We start from the raw sequence: 14,376 nt of genomic DNA on the forward strand, positions 1-14,376 counted from the left end.
CAATATTTAATTGTTGATGGTCACATTTTTATTCCTTTTGTCTCCGATGATTGCTGTTTGTGCCAGTCCTGGGATTTATAGATGTATTAAAACAGTCTTGTTTGTTTTTCTTGTTTGCCTGCTCTGAATTTTTTTCTGAGCATTTTGACTGAATGCCAGTCTTTGGCTTTTTCCTGTCTTTTCTCAGTAGCCTGCATGTTGTTTTTCAATTTACATAATCTGCAATGCCCTCTTGAATTACTCATTGAAACCTGCTTCCATCACATTTCCAGGCAGTGCATTCCATAAACTTATGATTCACTGTGTGAAAATGTTTATTCCACGTTACACTGTCTAATGAACAGGAAATGTTTCTCCCGATCTATTCTGCCCAGATCTCTCATACTTTTGAAAACTTCTTTCAAATCTCATTTTCATCTTCTCATTCCAAATGAGAAAAATCCCACTTTCGACAGTCCACCTTCATACCTGAAGCTTCTCATGTCCTGCATTCTTTTCAATGTGTTTGCATTCTCCTTAAACTATCACAACTAGAACTTACACCATACTCCCACTAACCTCTAACCAGTGACCTGTACAAATTCAGCATAACCTCCCTGCTCTTGAACTCTATGCCCCTATTTTTAAAACTTGGAATACTGTTTGCTTTATTGACTGCTCGCTCTGCTCCTGCACACTATTTGAAATAGCACGCTTTATTTCTCTTCCTGTTCATTGGACTGAAATGTATCACCTGTCTGTACACTAAACTTCATTGGACTCCTGTCCCCACACTCCATCAACATGACATTGCCTTTTAAAGTTCTATACTGTTCTCTTCACAGTTTACAACATTTCTAACAACTTGTCAGGATGGCCAAGTGGTCTAAGGCTTCAGGCCAGAGGAGTGTCATTCCTTGCCTTGCTGAAGCCTGGTGAATTCTGGTTCACTTAGTGCCTTTGTGGCACAGTGACAGTATCACACCATCTAGACTAGGAGGCCCAGATTCAAGTTCAACCTGCGCCAAAGGTGTGTAATACCAAACTCAGACAGACTGATCAGCAAATATCTACAATATCTCCAAGTTTTTTATTGCCCACAAACATTGAAATTGTCTTCTGCATAGCAAGATTGAGGAAATGTGAGGATCCCAATACCAAGTCTGGGGAAGTCCACTGCCAGCCTTCCTCCAGCCCAAAACATAGAGGGATATGGGGCGGGTGCTGGCAGGTGGGAATAGATTGGGTTGGGATATCTGGTCAGCATGGTAGGTTGGACTGAAGGGTCTGTTTCCAAGCTGTGCATCCCTATGACTCAATGACCATTCCTCCTTGTTTCCTATCTCTCAGGCCAATTTTCTATCCACATCACTTTTGTTATGCCATGACCTGTAACTTTCTTCACAAGTCTGTCATATGGCAAAAATATTAAAAGATATCGCAAGTTTTCTTAATGTTGTTCTTTGATAACAAACAAGAGAAGTTTCACTGTCAGTGTGGACAGTGAAAATATGCATCAGTTGCAGCGAGTTGGGAGCACAGTGAAAGCATAGCACAATGTAGAGAGCTGTAGATAATGGTGGAGATATTTCTCAACAGGTCTGGCTGTACATCAAATTGCTGAAGCTATTGGTCTGAGTGGGATGTGACAGTTGCTGTGTCCAACCTTTTACCAGCTTGCGAAAGCATCATTTACAGCAGAATAAGTAGATGCATAAACTTTGCAGCTGTTCTTTAATGGTCCTTAGACCTCTCACATCTGCGTTCCTCCTCCCCCCTGTAATTCTATTCCAGCTCTGTCAGTACATATTCAGATAAAATGCCATCATAAATAACATCTGTAAAAATCACTGTGGAGCCATATCTTCCAACCAGCCAGTGTAAATACATCACAGATTTTAAGGATGTTCTCTTTAGTGCTGAGACACTTAAAGTAACTGCATTCAGCTGTTAGCTATAGAAACACTTCCTGGTCAGAAGCAGTAGGCTAGATTTAATCCAGCTGTCTTCATGCTAAATATGAGGTCTGGTCCCCATAATGATAAATAGGCTCTGTGCCAGTCACCCAGCAGTGGGAAGCTATGCTTCATGGTTTGTCATGGTTCTGAATTTTTCACACCAATTCTACTGTTCCAGCAAAGCAATGAACATATTCCTAATATTGACATGAACATTTTCCAACAGAAGCTTCAATTCCATTGCAGCCTGACCCTTCAGTAGTTATCAACCTCAAATTGGCTTTTTACATGTTGTTGATTTTTCTATGTTGGCTGTGTTTTCTTTGTTGTATGTTGTTTTATGCAATGTGTAAACTCCCAGGTCCCATGGTGAGTTTTAGTTTCATTTGATCAGATTATTCCTAAAATATTATATGATTTGCAATCCACTTTCTGTTTCACACACATTTTCCAAAGGTCTGAATCTGACAATAACTCCCATGGGAAATCCCTTGGAATTGCTTCCACTCCACCCCGTAATGCAGCATTAATTTTGTTTATATGTTAACTAGATTTTGTCTCAAATTCCTGTGATGTACCAGTGGTAGATCAGACCCACCAATGTGAACATTCCCATCTGTCTTTGAAAGTTTATCCAGATCTTTGGTGCACTTATTGTAGAAAGTCTGGCTGGTGCCTGTGAGAGAGCTTCCCTCTAAGATCACTTACTGAATTTAGTTTGAGAAGTCTACAGCTTGTTTCCCCTTCCAAATTAAACTGATTTTACTCCCGATTCCTCCTTAGAAATAGCCGTGGACAGGACTTTGCATAATTATGGATGGTAGTTAAAGGTGGTTGTACCTCTCATTCAAAATATGTAAACATTTCATTTAAATATTGAAACTAGAGGGACTGCACAAATTTCATTCATGCAGTTAAACATGTAGGATGTCCTATCATCCTGAATTGAAGAGTGCTGATGGGGACTGAAACGTCTGGTGGAAGTTCACTTAAAAGAGAGAGCAATGTAAAATTAAATATTTTAGGCTGTTCCTGGAGCATTTTTGATCATATTTCTTCACCTATCAATTAGGTTCTCATGAATATTCATATGAATTGTTCTAATTAGCTTTCTTTTGCCCTGTCATCAATACTGTACACATTTTCCTTAGAATAAAGGAAAATCAGATCTCTAGAGTGATGTGTGTAGACTGCATTGTATATTGAGATATTTCATTTCTACTCAGATCTGTGGGCAACTGTGACCAATCCTTTCTTCAGCAGATGATTCTGCACATGCAGACTCCCATTCCCAAAGGAATCAAGGACTGTAGACTTGATTGGAATATTAGGATAGTTGCAATGCCTGACTCATTATAACGTCAGTGACTTTGTATGTCAAGTTTTCAATGGCATGGTATGAAAGAAGGCAAAGAAAAATGAGCAAGAGCTGAGTGCCCTCTTTGTTACATCTGTCAAGATACCACCAATGACATCTGCAGACTCTGGAGCCCACATGGGAATGATCAAAGTGCAGAAAATGTACCATCTACAACCAGGATATCTCCAACTGCAATGTGTCATGCTGACTACCCTTGGCATAGAACATAGAACATAGAAAAATACAGTGCAGTACAAGCCCTTTGGCCCTCGATGTTGCGCCGATCCAAGCCCACCTAACCTACACTAACCCACTATCCTCCATATGTCTATCCAATGCCCGTTTAAATGCCCATAAAGTGGGAGAGTCCACCACTGCTACTGGCAGGGCATTCCATGAACTCACGACTCGCTGAGTAAAGAATCTACCCCTAACATCTGTCCTATACCTACCTCCCCTTAATTTAAAGCTATGCCCCCTCGTAATAGCTGACTCCATACATGAAAAAAGGTTCTCATGGTCAACTCTATCTAAATCCCTAATCATCTTGTACACTTCTATCAAGTCACCCCTAAACCTTCTTTTCTCCAATGAAAACAACTCCAAGTGCCTCAGCCTTTCCTCATACGATCTTCCTACCATACCAGGCAACATCCAGGTAAACCTCCTCTGCACCTGTTCCAGTGCCTCCACATCCTTCCTATAGTATGGCGACCAAAACTGCACACAATACTCCAGATGCGACTGCACCAGAGTCTTATACAACTGCAACATGACCTCAGGACTCCGGAACTCAATTCCTCTACCAATAAAAGCCAGTACGCCATATGCCTTCTTCACAGCACTATTTACCTGGGTGGCAACTTTCAGAGATCTGTGTACATGGACACCAAGATCCCTCTGCTCATCCACACTACCAAGTATCCGACCATTAGCCCAGTACCCCATCTTCTTGTTACTCTTACCAAAGTGAATCACTTCACACTTACCTACACTGAACTCCATTTACCACCTTTCTGCCCAGCTCTGCAGCTTATCTATATCCCGCTGTAACCTGTCACATCCTTCCTCACTGTCAACAACTCCACCAACTTTTGTATCATTCGCAAACTTGCTCACCCAACCTTCTAGCCCCTCCTCCAGGTCATTTATAAAAATGACAAACAGCAATGGTCCCAAAACAGATCCTTGCGGAACACCACTGCTAACTGCACTCCAAGATGAACCTTTACCATCAACTACTACCCTCTGTCTTCTTCCAGCCAGCCAATTCCTAATCCAAACCTCCAACTCACCCTCAATGCCATACCTCCGTATTTTTTGCAGTAGCCTACCATGGGGAACCTTATCAAACGCCTTACTGAAATCCATATACACCACATCTACCACTTTACCCTCATCCACCTCCTTAGTCACCTTCTCAAAGAATTCGATAATGCTTTTGAGGCACGACCTGCCCTTCACAAAGCCATGCTGACTATCCTTGATCACATTATTCCAGATGTTCATAAATCCTATCCCTTACAATTCTCTCTAAGACTTTGCCCACAACAGAAGTGAGACTCACCGGCCTATAGTTACTAGGGTTATCCCTACTCCCCTTCTTGAACAAGGGAACCACATTTGCTATCCTCTAGTCTTCTGGCACTATTCCTGTAGACAACGAGGACATAAAAATCAAGGCCAATGGCTCTGCAATCTCCTCCCTTGCTTCCCAGAGAATCCTAGGATAAATGCCATCAGGCCCAGGGGACTTATCTATTTTCACCCTTTCCAGAATTTCCAACACCTCTTCCCTACATACCTCAAAACCATCCATTCTAATTAATTGTGACTCAATATTCACATCGGCAACAATGTCCTGTTCCTGAGTGAATACTGATGAAAAGTATTCATTCAGTGTCTCCCCAATCTCTTCAGCCTCCACATGCAACTTCCCACTACTATCCTTGACGGGACCTATCCCTACCCTAGTCATTCTTTTATTCCTGACATACCTATAGAAAGCCTTTGGGTTTTCCCTAATCCTACCAACCAAGGACTTCTCATGTCCCCTCCTTGCTGCTCTTAACTCTCTCTTTAGATCCTTCCTGGCTACCTTATAACTCTCAATCGCCCCAATTGAACCTTCACGCCTCATCTTTACATAGGCTGCCCTCTTCCCTTTAACAAGAAATTCCAATTCCTTATTAAACCACGGCTCCCTCACATGACCCTTTCCTCCCTGCCTGACAGGTACATACTTATCAAGGACACTCAATAGTTGCTCCTTGAACAAGCTCCACATATCGATTGCACCCTTCCCCTGAAGCCTACTTTTCCAAGCCACGCATTCTAAGTCATGCCTCATCACATCATAATTTCCCTGCCCCCAGCTATAACTCTTGCCCTGCAGTGCACACTTATTCCTCTCCATCACTAGAGTAAAAGTCACCGAATTGTGGTCACTGTCCCCAAAGTGCTCACCTACCTCCAAATCTAACACCTGGCCTGGTTCGTTACCCAGAACCAAATCCAGTATGGCCTCACCTCTTGTTGGCCTGTCTACATATTGTGGACAAACACCGACCAATCTAACGTACTCGAGCTATAGCTTTCCGAGTCAATATCTGGAAAGTTAAAGTCCCCCATAACAACCATCCTATTACTTTCACTCTTCTCCTGAATCATTCTCGCAATCCTTTCTTCTACGTCTCTAGGACTATTAGGAGGCCTGTAGAAAACTCCTAACAGGGTAACTTCACCTTTCCTATTTCTAAGCTCAGCCCAAACTACCTCAGATGACGAGTCTTCATCCATCGTCCTTTCCACCGCTGTAATACTATTTTTGACAAGCAATGCCACACCTCCCCCTCTTTTACCTCCACCTCTGACCCTACTAAAACATTTAAAGCCTGGAACCTGCAACAACCAATCCTGTCCCTGTTCTACCCATGTCTCTGTAAGAGCCACAACATCGAAATCCCAGGTACCAACCCACGCTGCAAGTTCACCTACCTTATTTCGTATACTTCTCGCATTGAAGTATACACACTTCAAGCCACCTTCATGTTTACAGGCACCCTCCTTCGAGATTGATGCCATGTTCCTAACCTCCCTACACTCCAGGTCCTGCACCCTAAAGCTATAGTCTAGGTTCCTATGCCCCTGCAGAGTTAGTTTAAACCCCCCAAAGAGCACTAGCAAACCTCTCCCCAGTTTCAAGAGTTTTACCCTCAGGTCAACATCATGCTCTTTCTAGGCATGTTGCAATGCTGACTTTTGGTAGCAGTATCTCTGAACAGAAAATAAGGCCACCTTCTCTCCACTATCACCTGCAGCACCATTCACATTTCAGGAGCTATCAACAGCAGCTCAGCTGTGGGCTGCCTGCAAACCTGGCCCCGAATCTTCATCTCCTTTTAATTTCATTTTTGGTTATTGTCTCTTTGCCCAGTGCTGAAGCTGTTTTGACAAATGCTGGCGGTTGGTTTAAATTCTTCTTCAGCTTTCTCAAAGTGTGTAAAACATAATTATACTTTGGTTGCCAGCTTGGTGTTTAAGCTTCACCTGCAGGCACATTTATCCTTTCACTCATAGGGCTGAATTTCTCCATGGACTACAGGAAAATGTTCTCAGCATCAAATGGGGTTCCTGCTTCCATACTTGTCAGCAGTGAGATGAGTGGCACAATTACCAGGTACACAATGCCTAAATGGCCATCTTCACTGAACTTTTAAGGATGGAAATGGTCATTTGATCCTGCCAGCCCAATCATAACTCTGGAGACATGGGTTATACTCATGGGCAGATTGGATGCCAATACAAGCACCTCAGTGTGGGGGTGTTGTCAGCTGTTGACACAGAATGACTGCGCTGCAAACTCCTGGAGCAAGTAGGGATATTGGGATGAGGAAAACCCTTCCGAACAGGCTGATTTGGCCTTTCATCCCCAGGCCCCCATTATTGGAGCCTGGGCTCCTATAGCCCTGTTGCCTATCATTGGGAGTCACCTGATTGAGCTGGAATCTTGAGCACCTTGTTTGGTGAGTGGGGGTTGTTCATCTTTGTGGAAAGGACAGTCGACCTGCATCCTAGGGTGCTCAAGCGGGTGTTCCTCAAAGGCATAAATATATCAAGGTACCACCCTGACAGAATCATCACTTTTTTAGCTGTCTCTAACCACATCATTATGGGGCCATCAAAATGTAGCCCCCTGCTATGTCCATCATGATCTAACTGAACAGTGAGGTAGACCTGATGGGCTGAATGGCCTACTTCTGCTCCCACATCTTATGCCCATATGGTTATATGTGTCCATTCCAAATCTGCATCTGGAGTTTGGCATAATGATGCCAATAAGCTGACTAACAGAATTGAGAGCAAGTAATCCAATACTATTCTGACAAGATTTGTATCACTCCTTGTGTCATTTACACCAAATGCCATCCTTAAGCAATATAACAGGAGAGCATGTCGTCCATTCACTTTGACGAGTTCAAATCTTGAACTCTCGCAATGTCTTTCTGGTAATTAAGTGGTTCCTTTTGCTGATTGGCTTGAAACTGCATTTATTTAAGCCCCTGGATTTATCCTTGATCACTAATGGCCTGTAATTCCCTTGATCCTTGAGCTATCAGGTGACAGCCTTAGATTGAGATTTAGCAATGTTAACTCTGCTCTTAATTCCTTCTTTCGTATGAGTCTTCATCCAGTTTGAGGTGCAATTCGGAAAGCCTGTTGGATTTGAACAAATATTCAGTTTCCAAATATACATCAATGTCATGGTTTCCCATGGTCAACCCTTTTGACTGTATAAATATCTTCTGCTCAGCAAAATAAACCTTCTACCAAGTTGCCAACACGACATATCTCTAGGTCTTTTTTAACACTGTTTCATTTTATAATTTTGAAGATTTTTGGATATCTTAATCAGTCCATATTTCAGGTTGTGTATATTGAATGATTTATATCGGATCACATTTAAAACTCATTGCGACTCTTCTTAAGGATTGCATCATTGTTAGGATTCTCATGATCAGAGAAAGTTTATAGTAGAACTGTGGAGATTGCTGAGCTGGCACAATATCAACATGAATTTTCCTGAACATCAATACATATCTTGGACTTATATCTAACAACATAATGACAGGCAATGGGGCAGGTCGACAAACATTCATTGTAATGGGGAAGTTACTGCATAGTCGCAGGAATGGGGTAGGTTACCACACAGTCACAGATAGGCGTTCCTTTGGGCTTTAGACACAGGTGAGGGGGCCCTTTGGCCACTCTGTCCTCACCTTCCACCCCACCAACCTCCAGATACATCGCATCATCCTCCACCACTTCCACCACCTACAAAAGGACCCCACCCCATCTGTGTTTCAGAGAGACCATTCCCTCCACAACTCCCTTGTCAGATCCATGCTCCTTCCCCCTGCCCAACAAGCCCACTTACCACACCCGGCTCCTTCCCCTGCCACCGCAAGAAGTGCAAAACCTATACCCGCATCTCCCTCCACACCTCAGTCCAAGGGCCCAAAGAATCCTTCCACATCCAACAGAAATTTACCTGTACTTCCACACAAGTCATCTACTGTATCCTTTGCACCGATGTGGTCTCCTCTACATTGGGGAAATAGGACTCCAACTTGCGAATTGTTTCAGAGAGCATCTCTGGAACACCCACACCAACCAATCCCACCACCTTGTGGCTGAACCCTTTAACTCCCCCTCCCATTCCACCAAGTATATGCAGGCCCTGGGATTCCTCTATTGCCAAACCCTAACCACCTGACGCCTGGAGGACCAACACCTCATCTTCCATCTTGGAACCCTGGAACCACATGAGATTAATATAGTTTTCACCAGTTTCCTCATTTCCCCTTCCCCAACTTATTCCAGTCCCAAGCCTCCAAGTCAGCACTGCACCCTTGACCTGTTCATCTTCCTTCCCATCTATCCGCTCCACCCTCCTGTCTGACCTATCACCTTCCCCCCACCTTCATCCAACTATCACATTCCCAGCTACCTTCACTCCAGCCCCACCCCCACCAATTATCTCTCAGCTTCTCGACTCACAAGCCTCATTCCTGATGAAGAGCTTATGCCAGAAACGTCAATTCTCCTACTCCTCAGATGCTGCCTGACCTGCTGTGCTCTTCCACCACACTCTTGACTGTCTTTTCCAGCATCTGCAGTACTCGCTTTCTCCTACAGCCACAGATATGGGGTAATTTACTGAACAGTCACAGGAATGGGATAAGTTTCCACACAGTATCAGGAGTAGGGTCAGTCACCACACAGTCACAGGAATGGGGTAGGGTACCACTGTTAAAATCCACTCATTATTCTAATTGGTGTAGAGGAAAAACATAGAAAATCATAAAACAAAGACATTAAGTACAAAGGTCCTGTTATCATGAGTCAGCATTTCTGAAAAGACTAAATTGCTGAGTACATGATAATCTGCTGTGATATGGAGGTTGAATGTCCAAGTGTCTAATCAGTTCAAAATATGAGCACTTTAATAGTAACAAGCCAGAAAAACCAACAAAGATATTGTGCAAGTTTCTTACAAGCTGTGTCTGGTGTACCGGTATAAATTTTCAAGGGTATAAAATTGGCAGTAAACTAAGTGCCGCCATATTGGACACCAGTTCTATATGCCAGCAGTCATTTGAAGATCTGCCCCATTATGTAAAGACCTAGTCCACTTGTTGCTGGATTGCTTTATTTGAGTTCTGTCAGACAATGTTGAGGCTTGTAACAATGCTTTGCTGTCACCCTAATGCTATTTTTACCTTTAATGTATACCCTACTTTACCCTTTTTCCTCCCTGTGGCATTACTAATGGCTTGTTATTTTCCTTTTCCTTTTCCTGCTCTCACCTTGGTAATGCTCCCCTCGTTTCTAATCCTGCAGTCCTCTTTGCATACTGCCCGTCAGAGTGCTTCTGAAATTCCCAGTGCTGCGGACCTTGTCAGTGCAATCGAAAAACTGGTTAAAAGTAAACTGGTAAGTTTAGAGTTTCTAGAAAAAAAGTAGAATTATAGTGCATCTTTCAAGTACTTCTCCAGTTCCAGTTTTAAAAAGTGATAGATAATCACAAGTTCACACTGCAGGCCAGGAGAAGCCCATGATCCATGGTTGATGCTTCAGTTCAACATTGTTAAGACTCCATCTTTTGGTTGGCATTAACCTAGACTATGTTTACCCACTCAAATGGACATGAAATATCCCATTGCACTGTTTGAAGAGGAGCAGGGAATTGTCCTTATGTCCTGGAAAGCACTTGCCATGCTGCCTGTATAAATCAAACGTATTTTCTTCCTAATTGTCTTGTTGCAGTTTGTTGGCCCGTGCACTGTACAGATTACCTGATGGGTTCTCTACACCAATGCCTAAACTTCAATTAAGTGTGTCACTAGCTGTGTAACTCCGTCAAGCATGCTGAGATCACAAAGGACAATAATTTAAGTGCGTTGTTTTCTTCAATGTGTCTCAACAATGCAATTACCATGAAGTGATTTGTGACAATACATTGCTCATGAATGACAGTGCTTCTGCCGAAGGACTGAGTTTCAGTTGATTACGTTCAGTTGGTTTCTGGACCACAGTTATGCTGAGGGATGCTACCGGTTATCAGCAGATACAGGAAAGCAGTGGCTTTGTCACTGGACTAGTAATTCAGAGTGCTAGGCTAATGCAGTAGGGACATGGTTTTGAATCCCACCCTGGCGGGGTGCTGAAGCTTGTATTCAATTAACAGATCTGGAAGTTAAAAAGAAACTAGTTTAATATTAGCTATGAATTGTTAATTATAATTTTAAAAAAAACACCTGGGTAACTAAAGTTTTCCCTTTAGGGAGGAAAATCTGTTATTCTCACCTGGTTCCGGCCTATGTATGACTCCTCATCAACCACAATTTGGTTGGCACTAAAACAGCTTATCAAGCCATTCAGTTGCATCAAACATGAATGAAACAGAACAGACTACCCAGCATTAATTAAGGCACCAGAAACAGATTGCATCTCAGCTGTGTCTAACCCATTCCTTGCGCTCTGCCCTCATCAGTTGCCTTTCCCTCTCACAACAATGACAAAGTCCTTCTCGACCTCACTTTTCACCTCCACCTTTTGCATCTAAATGATCATTAGCTGCCATTTCTGCCACCTCCAGCAGGATGCTGTCAGCAGACACATATTCCACTCCCCTCCCTTGTCAGCCTTTCGCAGGGGCAATTCCCTGCAGGACATCCTGGTCCACTCCTCCTCAACTCCCAACACCACCACCACCACCACCAACTCCCCCCCACCACCCCCCCAAAGCCCCATGGCACCTTCCAATGCAAATGCAGAAGTTTTAAAATTTGCACATTAACTCCCCTCTCCTCTGGGTCTGGGGACCCAGACACACAACTTCCACGTGAAACAGTGATTTATCTGCACTTCATTCAATCTAGTCTACTGTAGCTGTTGTTCACAATGGGGTTCCTCTACAATGGGGAGGCAAAACACAGACTGGGTGTCTGCTTTGCTGAACACCTATGCTTTGTCCATTAAAATGTCGACGAGCTTCCAGTTACCTGCCACTTAAGCACATTATTTGTTCCCTGGCCAATAATACTGTCTCATAGTGTTCCAGTGAGGTTGAATATAATCTGAAGGAACATCACCTCATCTTCCATCTAAATACCTTACAGGTTTCAGGATCCAACATTGAGTTTAACAATTTCAGAATGTGAATGCATTGTTAATAACATTATCCCCACACCCTTAGGTTTATCTTGTTTAGATTGTGCCCAGCACAGCCAACCCATTTTCAACCATTTACACTTCTTCTAAGCACCCTACCAGACATTTATCTCTCAGCTTATCAGCAATCTCTTTGTTTGCCTATCCCTTTTTTTCCTCTCTCTCTATGTCTCTCACTGGGCACTGTCTTCATGTAATTACCACCACCCGTCATCAGCATAAATATGATTCTTTCCCGTGTTAACTCTGTCTTTCTGTTCACAGATGCAGCCAGACCTGCTGAGTTTTTCCAGCGCACTCTGTTTATGTTTCTGACTTCCAGCATCTGCAGTTCTTTGATTTTATCATCTGTTTACTGATGCTCAGTTCCGGTTCTGCCAGGTCCATTCAGTTCCTGACCTCATTGTAGCCTTAGGTTGATCGTTTACAAAAGAACTGAACTCAAGAGAGCAAGTAAAAGTGATTTACCTTGACATAAAAGCACAATTTACTGAGTGTGGCTCAAGGTGCCTTCACGAAACAGGAAGAAATGAGTATCAAGGAGAACTCTCTGCTGGTTGGAGTCAAACTCAGCACAGAAGAACATAGTTGTGGTTGTTGGAGGTCAGTCAACTCAGTCCTAGGACATCTGTGCAGGAATCCCTCAGGGTAGTGTCCTGGGTCCAAACATCTTCAGCTACTTCATCAATGGCGTTGCTTCCATCATATTGTTAGAAATGGGAATGTTAGCTGATGATTGCACAATATTCAGTACTGTTCACTGATGTGGTCCCTGTCCAAAATGCAACAATACCAGGCTTGGGCCGAGAATTGGCAAGTAACATTTAGATTAGATTAACTTCCCTACAGTGTGGAAGCCCAACCAGTCCACATCGACCCTCCGAAAAGTAACCTATCCAGACCCATTTTCCTCTGACTAATGCACCTAACACTATGGGCAATTTGCCATGGCCAGTTAACCGGACCTGCACATCTTTGGACTGTGGGAGGAAACTGGAGGAAACCCACACAGACACAGAGAGAATATGCAAACTCCATGCAGACAGTAGCCCAAGGCTGGAATTGAATCTGGGACCCTGTTGCTGTGAGGCAATGACCATTTCCAGCAAGAGACAATCCAACCATTGCACCTTGACATTCAGTGGTGTCACTGTTATTGAATCCCCCATTTTCAACATTATGGGGTTTACTATTGATCAGAAACAGAACAGGGCTGGCTATATAAATACAGTGGCTACAAGAGCAAGTCAGTGGCTAAGAATTCTGCAGCAAATAACTCAACCCCTGACTCACTAACAGTTGTCCATTTACAAGGAATGTCAGAAGTATGATAGAATACTCCCACTTGCTTGGAGACTCCAAATCTGACAACATTCAAGAAGCTTGACACCCATCAGAGACAAAGCAACCTGCTTGATTGGTACCACATCTAACTACTTTAGTAACATTCACTGCTGATGTACAGTGGCAGCATAAGTATCAGCTGGAAGGTGCATTGAAACAATTCACTAAAGCTTCTTTTGGCAGAACCTTCTGAACTCATAACCAATCCCACCGAGTAGGACAAGGACAGCAGATATATGCGAAAACCACCACCTGCAAGTTCCCTTGAAGCCACACACCATCCTGGCATGGATATATATTGTCATTTCTTCGCTGTTGTGGGGTCAAAAACTTGGAACTCCTTCCTGATAGGACTCTGTGTGTCTCTACACCATATATACTGCAGCGGTCCAACTCACTACCACCTTCTCAAGGCAAATTAGGGATGAGTAATAAATGCTGACTCAGCCAGCATAGCCAACATCGTGTGAATGAATTTTAGGAAATGGTTTTGGAACCGCAGTGTAATGAAAGTTACAGAGGTAGCTTTCAACTTTAAAGTACAAAAAGTCCAACATTTCTTCCATTGCAGGTACATTGTTGTTACTTGACAGCAGGGTAAATAAATTGTCTGCCCCAATCCACTTGAACTGAAATCAGCTCTTCTTTTTCAAATTTTGCCTTTATCTGTCGTGACTGTTTTGAGCTACAGAATAATAGATTGTAGAACTGGTAACAGGTACATTTTCAGTTGATGAAAAAAAGATTAGCATACAAAGCATATCTTGAAACAGCATGAAAAAGTGTTGGTTTCATTGTAATTTTCCTGCAGTGTATTGAGAGCAATAAATTCCATAAGCTTTGTCAAGCATTGTGATGATAAATGGAGAGATTTTGAAATATGAAGCTGTGGTTTAAATTCCTTTGCTGCCACAGTTGCACATTCCTTAAACCTATACGCATGACATAAAATTCAAAAGGTGCACAATGTCAAAATGCAAATAAATCCATCTTGATCTA

At 42.9% G+C, this 14,376-nt stretch overlaps 1 protein-coding gene across 5 annotated transcripts in view; it reads left to right on the forward strand.

Moving 5' to 3' along the window:
• The window catches only part of kalrna (kalirin RhoGEF kinase a), a 744,968-nt gene that overhangs the window by 639,104 nt on the left and 91,488 nt on the right, over nt 1-14,376 (forward strand). The window contains exon 37 of one of the 5 annotated variants that reach the window (XM_060827256.1): nt 10,201-10,293. The exons of the other annotated variants lie outside the window; for them this stretch is intronic. Coding sequence (XP_060683239.1) covers nt 10,201-10,293 — 93 coding nt within the window. The remainder of the gene's footprint in view (nt 1-10,200; nt 10,294-14,376) is intronic. 5 annotated transcript variants of the gene reach the window in all.

This window comes from Hemiscyllium ocellatum, chromosome 7, assembly GCF_020745735.1.
Source record: "Hemiscyllium ocellatum isolate sHemOce1 chromosome 7, sHemOce1.pat.X.cur, whole genome shotgun sequence".
NCBI classification, from domain to species: domain Eukaryota; kingdom Metazoa; phylum Chordata; class Chondrichthyes; order Orectolobiformes; family Hemiscylliidae; genus Hemiscyllium; species Hemiscyllium ocellatum.